Below are 14,944 nucleotides of genomic sequence, written 5' to 3' on the forward strand. Positions count from 1 at the left end.
GACGCCCGGACGCCTGGGTTCTGTGCCTGGCCACAGACGGACGCCCGGACACCTGGGTTCTGTGCCTGGCCACCGCTGGACGCCCGGACGCCTGGGTTCTGTGCCTGGCCACAGCCGGACGCCCGGACGCCTGGGTTCTGTGCCTGGCCACCGCCGGACGCCCGGACGCCTGGGTTCTGTGCCTGGCCACCGCCGGACGCCCGGACGCCTGGGTTCTGTGCCTGGCCACCGCCGGACGCCCGGACGCCTGGGTTCTGTGCCTGGCCACAGCCGGACACCCGGACGCCTGGGTTCTGTGCCTGGCCACCGCCGGACACCCGGACGCCTGGGTTCTGTGCCTGGCCACGGCCGGACGCTTGGGTTCTGTGCCTGGCCACCGCCGGACGCTTGGGTTCTGTGCCTGGCCACCGCCGGACGCCCAGACGCCTGGGTTCTGTGCCTGGCCACCGCCGGACACCCGGACGCCTGGGTTCTGTGCCTGGCCACAGCCGGACGCCAGGACGCCTGGGTTCTGTGCCTGGCCAAAGCCGGATGCCCGGACGCCTGGGTTCTGTCCCTGGCCACCGCCGGATGCTTGGGTTCTGTGCCTGGCTACAGCCGGACGCTTGGGTTCTGTGCCTGGCCAAGGTCGGGCGCCCGGACGCCTGGGTTCTGTGCCTGGCCACCGCCGGACGCCCGGACGCCTGGGTTCTGTGCCTGGCCACAGCCGGACGCCCGGACGCCTGGGTTCTGTGCCTGGCCACCGCCGGACACCCGGACGCCTGGGTTCTGTGCCTGGCCACAGCCGGACACCCGGACGCCTGGGTTCTGTGCCTGGCCACCGCCGGACACCCGGACGCCTGGGTTCTGTGCCTGGCCACAGCCGGACACCCGGACGCCTGGGTTCTGTGCCTGGCCACGGCCGGACGCTTGGGTTCTGTGCCTGGCCACCGCCGGACGCTTGGGTTCTGTGCCTGGCCACAGCCGGATGCCCGGACGCCTGGGTTCTGTGCCTGGCCACCGCCGGACGCCCAGACGCCTGGGTTCTGTGCCTGGCCACCGCCGGACGCCCGGACGCCTGGGTTCTGTGCCTGGCCACAGCCGGACGCCCGGACGCCTGGGTTCTGTGCCTGGCCACCGCTGGACGCCCGGACGCCTGGGTTCTGTGCCTGGCCACAGCCGGACGCCCGGACGCCTGGGTTCTGTGCCTGGCCACCGCCGGACGCCCGGACGCCTGGGTTCTGTGCCTGGCCACCGCCGGACGCCCGGACGCCTGGGTTCTGTGCCTGGCCACAGCCGGACACCCGGACGCCTGGGTTCTGTGCCTGGCCACCGCCGGACACCCGGACGCCTGGGTTCTGTGCCTGGCCACGGCCGGACGCTTGGGTTCTGTGCCTGGCCACCGCCGGACGCTTGGGTTCTGTGCCAGGCCACCGCCGGACGCCCAGACGCCTGGGTTCTGTGCTTGGCCACCGCCGGACACCCGGACGCCTGGGTTCTGTGCCTGGCCACCGCCGGACGCCCGGACGCCTGGGTTCTGTGCCTGGCCACCGCCGGACACCCGGACGCCTGGGTTCTGTGCCTGGCCACAGCCGGACGCCAGGACGCCTGGGTTCTGTGCCTGGCCAAAGCCGGACGCCCGGATGCCTGGGTTCTGTGCCTGGCCACCGCCGGATGCTTGGGTTCTGTGCCTGGCCACAGCCGGACGCTTGGGTTCTGTGCCTGGCCAAGGTCGGGCGCCCGGACGCCTGGGTTCTGTGCCTGGCCACCGCCGGACGCCCGGACACCTGGGTTCTGTGCCTGGCCACAGCCGGACGCCCGGACGCCTGGGTTCTGTGCCTGGCCACAGCCGGACACCCGGACGCCTGGGTTCTGTGCCTGGCCACCGCCGGACACCCGGACGCCTGGGTTCTGTGCCTGGCCACAGCCGGACACCCGGACGCCTGGGTTCTGTGCCTGGCCACCGCCGGACACCCGGACGCCTGGGTTCTGTGCCTGGCCACGGCCGGACGCTTGGGTTCTGTGCCTGGCCACAGCCGGACGCCCGGACGCCTGGGTTCTGTGCCTGGCCACCGCCGGACGCCCAGACGCCTGGGTTCTGTGCCTGGCCACAGCCGGACGCCCGGACGCCTGGGTTCTGTGCCTGGCCACCGCCGGACGCCCAGACGCCTGGGTTCTGTGCCTGGCCACAGCCGGACGCCCGGACGCCTGGGTTCTGTGCCTGGCCACAGCCGGACGCCCGGACGCCTGGGTTCTGTGGCTGGCCACAGCCGGACGCCCGGACGCCTGGGTTCTGTGCCTGGCCACAGCCGGACACCCGGACGCCTGGGTTCTGTGCCTGGCCACCGCCGGACACCCGGACGCCTGGGTTCTGTGCCTGGCCACGGCCGGACGCTTGGGTTCTGTGACTGGCCACCGCCGGATGCTTGGGTTCTGTGCCTGGCCACAGCCGGACGCTTGGGTTCTGTGCCTGGCCAAGGTCGGGCGCCCGGACGCCTGGGTTCTGTGCCTGGCCACCGCCGGACGCCCGGACACCTGGGTTCTGTGCCTGGCCACAGCCGGACGCCCGGACGCCTGGGTTCTGTGCCTGGCCACAGCCGGACACCCGGACGCCTGGGTTCTGTGCCTGGCCACCGCCGGACACCCGGACGCCTGGGTTCTGTGCCTGGCCACAGCCGGACACCCGGACGCCTGGGTTCTGTGCCTGGCCACCGCCGGACGCTTGGGTTCTGTGCCTGGCCACCGCCGGACGCTTGGGTTCTGTGCCTGGCCACAGCCGGACGCCCGGACGCCTGGGTTCTGTGCCTGGCCACCGACGGACGCCCAGACGCCTGGGTTCTGTGCCTGGCCACAGCCGGACGCCCGGACGCCTGGGTTCTGTGCCTGGCCACCGCCGGACGCCCGGACGCCTGGGTTCTGTGCCTGGCCACAGCCGGACGCCCGGACGCCTGGGTTCTGTGCCTGGCCACCGCCGGACGCCCGGACGCCTGGGTTCTGTGCCTGGCCACCGCCGGACGCCCGGACGCCTGGGTTCTGTGCCTGGCCACTGCCGGACGCCCAGACGCCTGGGTTCTGTGCCTGGCCACCGCCGGACGCCCAGACGCCTGGGTTCTGTGCCTGGCCACAGCCGGACACCCGGACGCCTGGGTTCTGTGCCTGGCCACCGCCGGACACCCAGATGCCTGGGTTCTGTGCCTGGCCACGGCCGGACGCCTGGGTTCTGTGCCTGGCCACAGCCGGACACCCGGACGCCTGGGTTCTGTGCCTGGCCACCGCCGGACACCCAGATGCCTGGGTTCTGTGCCTGGCCACGGCCGGACGCTTGGGTTCTGTGCCTGGCCACCGCCGGACGCCTAGACGCCTGGGTTCTGTGCTTGGCCACCGCCGGACACCCGGACGCCTGGGTTCTGTGCCTGGCCACCGCCGGACGCCCGGACGCCTGGGTTCTGTGCCTGGCCACCGCCGGACACCCGGACGCCTGGGTTCTGTGCCTGGCCACAGCCGGACGCCAGGACGCCTGGGTTCTGTGCCTGGCCAAAGCCGGACGCCCGGACGCCTGGGTTCTGTGCCTGGCCACCGCCGGATGCTTGGGTTCTGTGCCTGGCCACAGCCGGACGCTTGGGTTCTGTGCCTGGCCAAGGTCGGGCGCCCGGACGCCTGGGGTCTGTGCCTGGCCACCGCCGGACGCCCGGACACCTGGTTTCTGTGCCTGGCCACAGCCGGACGCCCGGACGCCTGGGTTCTGTGCCTGGCCACAGCCGGACACCCGGACGCCTGGGTTCTGTGCCTGGCCACCGCCGGACACCCGGACGCCTGGGTTCTGTGCCTGGCCACCGCTGGGCGCCCAGACGCCTGGGTTCTGTGCCTGGCCACCGCCCGACACCTGGGTTCTGTGCCTGGCCACCGCCGGACGCCCGGACGCCTGGGTTCTGTGCCTGGCCACGGCGGGTGCCCCTCCCAGAGTGCTGATCCCTTGGCCTGTGACCCCAGGCCGCCTTCAGCCTGGGGGTGTCGGGCCAGCGCCCTGGGAAGGCGCCGTGTTCGTCTCCCCAGCTGGGCCGGCGCCCCGCGCTCTCGACCCGCATCCCCCGCTCCCAGCGCCGCGTCGGGCCGGGCAGGGGGCGCTGTTCGCTCGCGGATCCGCGGCGGGGCCGGTCCGGCTCAGTCGGTGCCGGCGCTGGAGCCGAGCGGAGGTTCCCAGGGAGGCTCCTCCGGAGCGGGGACCTCGGGGCCGCCCGGGGAGCCGCCCCGAGGCGCCGGCGATGGGCGCGGCCGGAGCCCTGGACCCGCGGCGCGCGAACGAGACGCTGCAGCGGCTGCTGTGCGCGGGGGGGCCCGGCAACGCGTCCGCCTGGAACCGGAGCGTCTGTGACCCGCTGCGGGGCCCGCCCGGGGCCCCGGGCCCCCCAGGTGAGACCCGGCCGCGCCGCGCCGCCATCCGGCCCGAAGGGAGCGGCCCGGCCCGGGGCCAGGCTCCCGGGTCCCGCGTTGGGAGCGGGGGGGTAATTCCAGAGCCCCCGCTGCGGCCGGTACCTGGCGCCCCCAGGCCGAGCCCGCAGCTGCCCCCTTGCTCGGCTCACAGCCTGTCCCGCCCCGGCCCATGTGCCATGTGCCCCATACTGCCCAGCGCTGGGGACTCGGCGCTCGCCTACGCCGGGGGGTGCCTGGCCGGGGGTCGCATCCCAGAGGCCCCGCCCCCCAGGTCTGGGGCGGGCACCCTTGGACGCTGGGCCAGGAGCTGCCTGAGAAATGCTGGGGGGGGGGTTGGGGTATTACCGCTCCCGACCCTCACCCCCGCCCCCCAGACTCTGCCCCCCAGCCCTGCCGGTGCCCCTCACCCCCGCCCCGCAGACCCTGCCCCCCAGCGCTGCGGGTGCCCCTCACCCCCGCCCCCCAGACTCTGCCCCCCAGCCCTGCGGGTGCCCCTCACCCCCGCCCCGCATACCCTGCCCCCCAGCCCTGCGGGTGCCCCTCACCCCCGCCCCCCAGACTCTGCCCCCCAGCCCTGCGGGTGCCCCTCACCCCCGCCCCCCAGACTCTGCCCCCAGCCCTGCGGGTGCCCCTCACCCCCCCCAACAGACTCTGCCCCCCAGCCCTGCCGGTGCCCCTCACCCCCGCCCCGCAGACTCTGCCCCCCAGCCCTGCGGGTGCCCCTCACCCCCGCCCCCCAGGCTCTGCCTCCCAGCCCTGCCGGTGCCCCTCACCCCCGCCCCCCAGACCCTGCCCCCCAGCCCTGCGGGTGCCCCTCACTCCCGCCCCCCAGACCCTGCCCCCAGCCCTGCCGGTGCCCCTCACTCCCGCCCCCCAGACCCTGCCCCCAGCCCTGCCGGTGCCCCTCACTCCCGCCCCCCAGACCCTGCCCCCAGCCCTGCCGGTGCCCCTCACTCCCGCCCCCCAGACCCTGCCCCCCAGCCCTGCCGGTGCCCCTCACTCCCGCCCCCCAGACCCTGCCCCCCAGCCCTGTCGGTGCCCCTCACTCCCGCCCCCCAGACCCTGCCCCCCAGCCCTGCCGGTGCCCCTCACTCCCGCCCCCCAGACCCTGCCCCCAGCCCTGCCGGTGCCTCTCACTCCCGCCCCCCAGCCCCTGCCCCCAGCCCTGCCGGTGCCCCTCACTCCCGCCCCCCAGCCCCTGCCCCCAGCCCTGCCGGTGCCTCTCACTCCCGCCCCCCAGCCCCTGCCCCCAGCCCTGCCGGTGCCCCTCACTCCCGCCCCCCAGACCCTGCCCCCAGCCCTGCAGGTGCCCCTCACTCCCGCCCCCCAGCCCCTGCCCCCAGCCCTGCCGGTGCCCCTCACTCCCGCCCCCCAGCCCCTGCCCCCAGCCCTGCCGGTGCCTCTCACTCCCGCCCCCCAGCCCCTGCCCCCAGCCCTGCCGGTGCCCCTCACTCCCGCCCCCCAGCCCCTGCCCCCAGCCCTGCCGGTGCCTCTCACTCCCGCCCCCCAGCCCCTGCCCCCAGCCCTGCCGGTGCCCCTCACTCCCGCCCCCCAGACCCTGCCCCCAGCCCTGCAGGTGCCCCTCACTCCCGCCCCCCAGCCCCTGCCCCCAGCCCTGCCGGTGCCCCTCACTCCCGCCCCCCAGCCCCTGCCCCCAGCCCTGCCGGTGCCCCTCACCCCCGCCCCGCAGACCCTGCCCCCAGCCCTGCCGGTGCCCCTCACTCCCGCCCCCCAGACCCTGCCCCCAGCCCTGCCGGTGCCCCTCACTCCCGCCCCCCAGACCCTGCCCCCAGCCCTGCCGGTGCCCCTCACTCCCGCCCCGCAGACCCTGCCCCCAGCCCTGCCGGTGCCCCTCACTCCCGCCCCCCAGACCCTGCCCCCAGCCCTGCCGGTGCCCCTCACTCCCGCCCCGCAGACCCTGCCCCCAGCCCTGCCGGTGCCCCTCGCCCCCAACCTGCAGGTGCTGCCATCTGGTTTCTCGCCCTGCGGGTGCAGCTGCATTGGGGCCCCTTGGCCTGGTGCCATGAGCCCATCGCCCTCGCCCGGGGCCTGGATCCCTCTGTGGGACTTTTCCCTGCTTGGCCCAGGCAGCCCCAGCGCGTCCCTTGTGCACGGTGGCCCCGTGGCGCCAGGTGCTGCCTGCAGGGAGCCGGGCACCACCCGGCTGGGCGAACCTGTGGGGTTTGCCCAGGCCCCTCCCTGGGGGGCTAAGCTCTGCCTGGCTCCCCCGGGCCCCGCACCCCCAGGCTCCACCCGCCGCATCCCCCGAGCACCCACAGCCTGGCCTGGCCCTGAGAGGCGTCTCCAGGAACCGCCCCGGTTTGCTGCCTGCAGCTGGCGGGGCCAGTGCCCGAGCTGGGCTGGGAGGGTCTGTTGCTGGCTCAGCTTGGGCTGCCGGTCGCTCCCAGGCCCCCGTGCGACATCCCTTCCCCGCCCGGGCCCCGTGCGACGTCCCTTCCCCGCCCGGGCCCCGTGCGACGTCCCTTCCCCGCCCAGGCCCCAAGGGGGACGTCCCTTCCCCGCCCGGGCCCCGTGCAACGTCCCTTCCCCGCCCGGGCCCCGTGCGACGTCCCTTCCCCGCCCGGGCCCCGTGCGACGTCCCTTCCCCGCCCGGGCCCCGTGCGACGTCCCTTCCCCGCCCGGGCCCCGTGGGACGTCCCTTCCCCGCCCGGGCCCCGTGCGACGTCCCTTCCCCGCCCGGGCCCCGTGCGACGTCCCTTCCCCGCCCGGGCCCCGTGGGACGTCCCTTCCCCGCCCGGGCCCCGTGGGACGTCCCTTCCCCGCCCGGGCCCCGTGGGACGTCCCTTCCCCGCCCGGGCCCCCGTGCGACGTCCCTTCCCCGCCCGGCCCCCGTGCGACGTCCCTTCCCCGCCCGGGCTTCCGTGGGACGTCCCTTCCCCGCCCGGGCCCCGTGGGACGTCCCTTCCCCGCCCGGGCCCCGTGGGACGTCCCTTCCCCGCCCGGGCCCCGTGGGACGTCCCTTCCCCGCCCGGGCCCCGTGGGACGTCCCTTCCCCGCCCGGGCCCCCGTGCGACGTCCCTTCCCCGCCCGGCCCCCGTGCGACGTCCCTTCCCCGCCCGGGCCCCCGTGCGACGTCCCTTCCCCGCCCGGGCCCCCGTGGGACGTCCCTTCCCCGCCCGAGCCCCCGTGGGACGTCCCTTCCCCGCCCGAGCCCCCGTGGGACGTCCCTTCCCCGCCCGGGCCCCGTGGGACGTCCCTTCCCCGCCCGGGCCCCGTGGGACGTCCCTTCCCCGCCCGGGCCCCCGTGCGACGTCCCTTCCCCGCCCGGGCCCCGTGGGACGTCCCTTCCCCGCCCGGGCCCCGTGGGACGTCCCTTCCCCGCCCGGGCCCCCGTGGGACGTCCCTTCCCCGCCCGGGCCCCGTGGGACGTCCCTTCCCCGCCCGGGCCCCCGTGGGACGTCCCTTCCCCGCCCGGCCCCCGTGCGACGTCCCTTCCCCGCCCGGGCCCCCGTGGGACGTCCCTTCCCCGCCCGGGCCCCCGTGGGACGTCCCTTCCCCGCCCGGGCCCCCGTGGGACGTCCCTTCCCCGCCCGGGCCCCGTGGGACGTCCCTTCCCCGCCCGGGCCCCCGTGCGACGTCCCTTCCCCGCCCGGGCCCCCGTGGGACGTCCCTTCCCCGCCCGGGCCCCGTGGGGCGTCCCTTCCCCGCCCGGGCCCCGTGGGACGTCCCTTCCCCGCCCGGGCCCCCGTGGGACGTCCCTTCCCCGCCCGGGCCCCCGTGGGACGTCCCTTCCCCGCCCGGGCCCCGTGGGACGTCCCTTCCCCGCCCGGGCCCCGTGGGACGTCCCTTCCCCGCCCGGGCCCCGTGGGACGTCCCTTCCCCGCCCGGGCCCCGTGGGACGTCCCTTCCCCGCCCGGGCCCCGTGCGACGTCCCTTCCCCGCCCGGGCCCCGTGGGACGTCCCTTCCCCGCCCGGGCCCCGTGGGACGTCCCTTCCCCGCCCGGGCCCCCGTGCGACGTCCCTTCCCCGCCCGGGCCTCCGTGCGACGTCCCTTCCCCGCCCGGGCCCCCGTGCGACGTCCCTTCCCCGCCCGGGCCCCCGTGCGACGTCCCTTCCCCGCCCGGGCCCCCGTGCGACGTCCCTTCCCCGCCCGGGCCCCCGTGCGACGTCCCTTCCCCGCCCGGGCCCCCGTGGGACGTCCCTTCCCCGCCCGGGCCCCCGTGGCACGTCCCTTCCCCGCCCGGGCCCCGTGGCACGTCCCTTCCCCGCCCGGGCCCCGTGGGACGTCCCTTCCCCACCTGGTCGCTCCCGGGCCCCGAGCCAGGGCGACGGAGTCAGGCTCTGGCCCCGGAGCCTCCTGTGGGTGCATGGGGAGCGCTGACCACAGCAGTGCCAGGGCCTCCCTGGGGCCAGCCAGGGGCCAGTGGCAGGGAGTTCCGCAGGCCCAGGGGTGAGACGTGTTTAGTGCCAGTGAATCTCTCCAGGAACCACTACCGCCTGTCCCAGCCCTTAGCCCCCATCCGCCCCCAGGGCTGCGAGGTAGGGATGGGGTGGAGATGTGGGGGGGAGGGGGGCAAAGGCCATGGGGCGGGGCTAAGGGCAGCAGTGTGGTGGGGGTGGGGTAAAGGCCACGGGGCGGGGCTCAGGGCCACGGGGCAGGTCCGTCGCGGTGGGGGCGGGGCTCAGGGCTGTGGGGCAGGTCCGTCGCGGTGGGGGCGGGGCTGGGGGCCGCGGGGCAGGTCCGTCACGGTGTGGGCGGGGCTAAGGGCCGCGGGGCAGGTCCGTCGCGGTGGGGGCGGGGCTCAGGGCCGCGGGGCAGGTCCCTCACGGTGTGGGCGGGGCTAAGGGCCGCAGGGCAGGTCCGTTGCGGTGGGGGCGGGGCTCAGGGCCGCGGGGCAGGTCCGTCACGGTGTGGGCGGGGCTAAGGGCCGCGGGGCAGGTCCGTCACGGTGTGGGCGGGGCTAAGGGCCGTGGGGCAGGTCCGTCACGGTGTGGGCGGGGCTAAGGGCCGTGGGGCAGGTCCGTCGCGGTGGGGGCGGGGCTCAGGGCCGTGGGGCAGGTCTGTCGCAGCGGGGGCGGGGCTAAGGGCCGTGTGTCAGGTCCGTCGCGGCGGGGGCGGGGCTCAGGGCCGCGGGGCAGGTCCGTCGCGGCGGGGGCGGGGCTAAGGGCCGCGGGGCAGGTCCGTCGCGGCGGGGGCGGGGCTAAGGGGCGGGGGTCAGGTCCGTCGCGGCGGGGGCGGGGCTGGGGGCAGGTCCGTCGCGGCGGGGGCAGGGCTAAGGGCCGCAGGGCAGGTCCGTCGCGGTGTGGGCGGGGCTAAGGGCCGCGGGGCAGGTCCGTCGCGGTGTGGGCGGGGCTAAGGGCCGTGGGTCAGGTCCGTCGCGGCGGGGGCGGGGTCTCCGGCCAGCCGCCGCTGCTGGGCCTGACGCCTGCCCGTCCCGCAGACCTGGCCTTCGCCGTGCGGGTGCTGCTGTACGCGCTGATCTTCGTGCTCAGCGTCAGCGGCAACGGGCTGGTCATGGCCGTGCTGGCGCTGAACCGGCGCCTGCGAACCGTCACCAACTCCTTCCTGCTCTCGCTGGCGCTCAGCGACCTGCTGCTGGCGCTGTGCTGTATGCCCTTCACCCTGCTGCCCAACCTCATGGGCACCTTCGTCTTCGGCACGCCCGTCTGCAAGCTCATGGCCTATCTCATGGGTGAGCGGCGCGGGGGCTCGGCCGGGGAACCGTGGGGGGCTGGTGGGCGGGTCAGGGATGGGTGCAGGAGGGCTGGGCGTGGGGGTGGAGCAGGGCTGGGCGGGGGAGGGCCGGGCCTGGGCACGGGGAGCAGGGCAGGGGCAGTGCGGGGGAAGCTGAGCGCAGGAGCTGGGGTAGGGTGGGGCGCAGTGGGCGGGGCAGGGTCGGGCACGGGGCTGGGCTGGGCAGGGCTGGGTGGGGCCGGGCGCAGGGGGCTAGGCGGAGCAGGGCCGGGCGCAGGGAGTGGGGCAGGGCCGGGCGCGGAGGGTGGAGCTGGGCGGGGCGGGGCAGGGCCGGGCGCGGGGGGGGGCCGGGCGCAGGGGGGGCCGGGCGGGGGGGGGCGGGGCTGGGCGCGGGGGGGGGGCTGGGCGCGGGTTGGGGGCAGGGCCGGGCGGGGGGGGCCGAGCGCGGGTTGGGGGCAGGGCTGGGTGGGGGGGGCCGGGCGCGGGTTGGGGGCAGGGCCGGGCGCAGGGGGCGGGGCTGGGCAGGGCGCGGGTTGGGGGCAGGGCTGGGCCCGGGGGGGGGGCCGGGCGCGGGGGGGGGCAGGACCGGGCGCAGGGGGGGGCCGGGCGCGGGTTGGGGGCAGGGCTGGGCGGGGGGGGGCCGGGCGCGGGGGGCAGGGCTGGGCGGGGCAGGGCGGGGTTGGGGGCAGGGCTGGGCCCGGGGGGGGGCAGGGCCGGGCGGGGGGCCGGGCGCGGGGGGGGCAGGGCCGGGCGGGGGGGCGCTCACACGGCCTGTGCCCCCAGGGGTCTCGGTCAGCGTCTCCACCTTCAGCCTGGTGGCGATCGCCATGGAGCGGTACAGCGCCATCTGCAACCCGCTGCAGTCCCGCGCCTGGCAGACCCGCTCCCACGCCTGCCGGGTCATCGCCGGCACCTGGGCGCTGTCGCTGCTGCTCATGCTGCCCTACGCCGTGTACAGCACCACGGTGCCCCTGCCCGCCCGCCCCCACCTGCGCCAGTGCCAGCACCGCTGGCCCGGACACCCCTTCACGCAGGCCTGGTGAGTCCCCGGCCGGCCCGGAGCCGCTGGCCCTGGCAAGGGGAGGGGGAGCGCAAACTGGCGGCTGGTGTGGGGGGGGGGGACAGGCTGGTGGGGGGGGGACAGGCTGGCAGGGGGGCACAGGCTGGTGCGGGGGGGGGGGACAGGCTGGCGCGGGGGGGGGACAGGCTGGCAGGGGGGCACAGGCTGGCGCGGGGGGGGACAGGCTGGCAGGGGGGCACAGGCTGGCGGGGGGAGGGACAGGCTAGCGCGGGGGGGGACAGGCTGGCGCGGGGGGGCCAGGCTGGCAGGGGGGCACAGGCTGGGGGGGGAGGGGGACAGGCTGGCAGGGGGGCACAGGCTGGCGGGGGGAGGGACAGGCTGGCGCGGGGGGGGCACAGGCTGGCAGGGGGGCACAGGCTGGCGGGGGGAGGGACAGGCTAGCGCGGGGGGGGACAGGCTGGCAGGGGGGCACAGGCTGGCGGGGGGAGGGACAGGCTGGCGCGGGGGGGGCACAGGCTGGCAGGGGGGCACAGGCTGGCGGGGGGAGGGACAGGCTGGCGCGGGGGGGGACAGGCTGGCAGGGGGGCACAGGCTGGCGGGGGGAGGGACAGGCTGGCGCGGGGGGGGCACAGGCTGGCAGGGGGGCTGGGGCCCCGTGTGACAGGCTGTCCGGCCCCAGGTACGTCCTGCTGCTCCTCTTCCTTTTCTTCATCCCCGGCGTGGTGATGGCCGTGGCCTATGGCCTCATCGCCCGCGAGCTCTACCGCGGCGTCCGCTTCCACCCCGGCGCCAAGAGAGACGCCTCAGGTGAGAAGCCAAGATGCCCTCGGGCCCCGCTGGCCCCCCGTCCGCCTGCAGCGCCCCACCCGCCCCCCCGCCCGCCCCGCCCGCCCCCAGCGCCCCGCCCGCCCCCGCCCGCCTCCGCCCGCCCCAGCGCCCCGCCTGCCCCCGCCTGCCTCCGCCTGCCCCCAGCGCCCGCCCGCCCCCGCCCGCCGCCAGCGCCCCGCCCGCCGCCAGCGCCCCGCCTGCCCCCGCCTGCCCCCGCCCCCAGCGCCCCTCCTTCCCCCGCCTGCCCCCAGCGCCTCGCCCGCCCCCGCCTGCCCCCAGCGCCCCTCCTTCCCCTGCCCGCCCACCCCAGCGCCCCTCCTTCCCCCCGCCCGCCCCCGCCCGCCCCCAGCGCCCCTCTTTCCCCCGCCTGCCCCCGCCTGCCCCCGCCCACACCCACCCGCCCCGCCCGCCCCCGCCCGCCCCAGCCCCTCCTTCCCCCGCCTGCCCCCCGCCCGCCCCCAGTGCCCCTCCTTACCCCGCCCACCCCCGCCCGCCCCCAGCGCCCCTCCTTCCCCCGCCCGCCCCGCCCCGCCCCCCAGCACCCCTCCTTCCCCCGTCCACCCCCAGCCGCCCCGCCCGCCCCCGCGTGCCCCCAGCGCCCCTCCTTCCCCCCGCCCCCAGTGCCCCCCCCCCACCCCAGCCCGCCCCCAGCACCCCTCCTTCCCCCGTCCGCCCCCAGCACCCCGCCCGCCCCATCCGACCCCGTCTGACCCCAGTACCCTCCTTCCCCCGACCACCCCCAGCACCCCTCCTTCCCCCGTCCGCCCCCAGCACCCCGCCCGCCCCATCCGACCCCGTCTGACCCCAGTGCCCCTCCTCCCCCGACCACCCCCAGCACCCCTCCTTCCTCCATCCTGCCCCATCCAACCCCTGCGCCCCTCTTTCCCCCAGCACCCCGCCTGCCCCCATCCGACCCCGTCTGACCCCAGAGCCCCTCCTTCCCCCGTCCGCCCGCAGCGCCCCGCCCGCCCCATCCGACCCCGTCCAACCCCAGTGCCCCTCCTTCCCCCGTCCGCCCCCTGCGCTCCGCCTGCCCCCATCTGTCCCCAGGGTCCTCACATGTCCCTGGACCCTCCTGGCCCCCCTGGGGACTGGACTCTTCCTCCAGGGGCGCAGGGAGGGCTGCGAGACCAGAGGGAGCATGATTCCCGGGGGGTGGACACTGAGCCGGCAATGTGGGGCGCTGAGCCCAGCCGGCCCTGGCTCCCACGTGGGGACATCGGCCGGCCCACGGCTCCGCTCTCTCCCCAGCCGCCCAGCACGGAGCGGCAGAGCCCCTGGCGCCGGCCGAGGAGGACGACGGCTGCTACGTGGAGCTGCCACGGCCGGGGGCCACGCTGGAGCTGAGCGTGCTGGGCCGGGCGGGCGCGGCCGGGGTGCAGCAGGACCACGCCCGCATCAACAGCTCCCAGGCCAAGCTGCTGGCCAAGAAGCGGGTGATCCGCATGCTGATCGTCATTGTGGCCCTGTTCTTCCTGTGCTGGCTGCCCGTGTTCTCCGCCAACACCTGGCGAGCCTTCGCCCCGGCCGCGGCCCAGCGGGCCCTCTCGGGCGCCCCCATCTCCTTCATCCACCTGCTGTCCTACACCTCGGCCTGCGTCAACCCGCTCGTCTACTGCTTCATGAACCGGCGCTTCCGCGCCGCCGTGGCCACCACCTGCGCCCGCTGCCGGCCACGCCGGCCACGCCCGCCCCCGCCCGACGACGACACGGCCGCCACCGGCGCCTCGCTCTCCAAGATCAGCTACACCACCGTCAGCAGCCTGGGGCCCCCCTAGCGCCCCCGTCAGCAGCCTGGGGCCCCTTCGTCAGCAGCCTGGGGCCCCCCTAGCGCCCCCGTCAGCAGCCTGGGGCCCCCCAGCGCCCCCCGTCAGCAGCCTGGGGCCCCCCTAGCGCCCCCGTCAGCAGCCTGGGGCCCCCCCACGTCAGCAGCCTGGGGCCCCCCTAGCGCCCCCGTCAGCAGCCTGGGGCCCCCCCACGTCAGCAGCCTGGGGCCCCCCTAGCGCCCCCGTCAGCAGCCTGGGCCCCCTTCGTCAGCAGCCTGGGGCCTCCCCACGTCAGCAGCCTGGGGCCCCCCTAGCGCCCCCGTCAGCAGCCTGGGGCCCCCCTAGCGCCCCCGTCAGCAGCCTGGGGCCCCCCAGAGCCCCCCGTCAGCAGCCTGGGGCCCCCCAGAGCCCCCCGTCAGCAGCCTGGGGCCCCCCTAGCGCCCCCGTCAGCAGCCTGGGGCCCCCCCACGTCAGCAGCCTGGGGCCTCCCCACGTCAGCAGCCTGGGGCCCCCCAGCGCCCCCAGTCAGCAGCCTGGGGCCCCCCAGCGCCCCCCGTCAGCAGCCTGGGGCCCCCCTAGCGCCCCCGTCAGCAGCCTGGGCCCCCTTCGTCAGCAGCCTGGGGCCTCCCCACGTCAGCAGCCTGGGGCCCCCCTAGCGCCCCCGTCAGCAGCCTGGGGCCCCCCTAATACCCCCCAGTCAGCAGCCTGGGGCCCCCCAGCGCCCCCCGTCAGCAGCCTGGGGCCCCCCTAGCGCCCCCCGTCAGCAGCCTGGGCCCCCTTCGTCAGCAGCCTGGGGCCTCCCCACGTCAGCAGCCTGGGGCCCCCCTAGCGCCCCCCCGTCAGCAGCCTGGGGCCCCCCAGCGCCCCCCGTCAGCAGCCTGGGGCCCCCCTAATACCCCCCAGTCAGCAGCCTGGGGCCCCCCAGCGCCCCCCGTCAGCAGCCTGGGGCCCCCCTAGCGCCCCCCGTCAGCAGCCTGGGGCCCCCCAGCGCCCCCCGTCAGCAGCCTGGGGCCCCCCAGCGCCCCCCGTCAGCAGCCTGGGGCCCCCCTAATACCCCCCAGTCAGCAGCCTGGGGCCCCCCAGCGCCCCCCGTCAGCAGCCTGGGGCCCCCCTAGCGCCCCCGTCAGCAGCCTGGGGCCCCCCTAGCGCCCCCCCGTCAGCAGCCTGGGGCCCCCCTAGCGCCCCCCTGTCAGCAGCCTGGGGCCCCCCTAGCGCCCCCCGTCAGCAGCCTGGGGCTCCCCTAGCCCCTCCCACGTCAGCAGC

The 14,944-nt window shown here is 77.7% G+C and overlaps 1 protein-coding gene across 1 annotated transcript; it reads left to right on the top strand.

Annotated features, from left to right (window-relative positions):
* The first annotated feature begins 4,108 nt into the window (after positions 1-4,108).
* On the top strand, positions 4,109-14,054 carry CCKBR (cholecystokinin B receptor). The gene is made up of 5 exons (XM_075918012.2): positions 4,109-4,389; positions 9,813-10,064; positions 10,850-11,105; positions 11,767-11,894; positions 13,167-14,054. The coding sequence occupies exons 1-5, from the start codon at positions 4,242-4,244 to the stop codon at positions 13,691-13,693; spliced, it is 1,311 nt and encodes a 436-aa protein (XP_075774127.2). The 5' UTR covers positions 4,109-4,241; the 3' UTR covers positions 13,694-14,054.
* The last annotated feature ends 890 nt before the right edge of the window (positions 14,055-14,944 follow it).

This window comes from Pelodiscus sinensis, chromosome 1, assembly GCF_052426305.1.
Source record: "Pelodiscus sinensis isolate ZL-2025 chromosome 1, ASM5242630v1, whole genome shotgun sequence".
Lineage (NCBI taxonomy): Eukaryota > Metazoa > Chordata > Testudines > Trionychidae > Pelodiscus > Pelodiscus sinensis.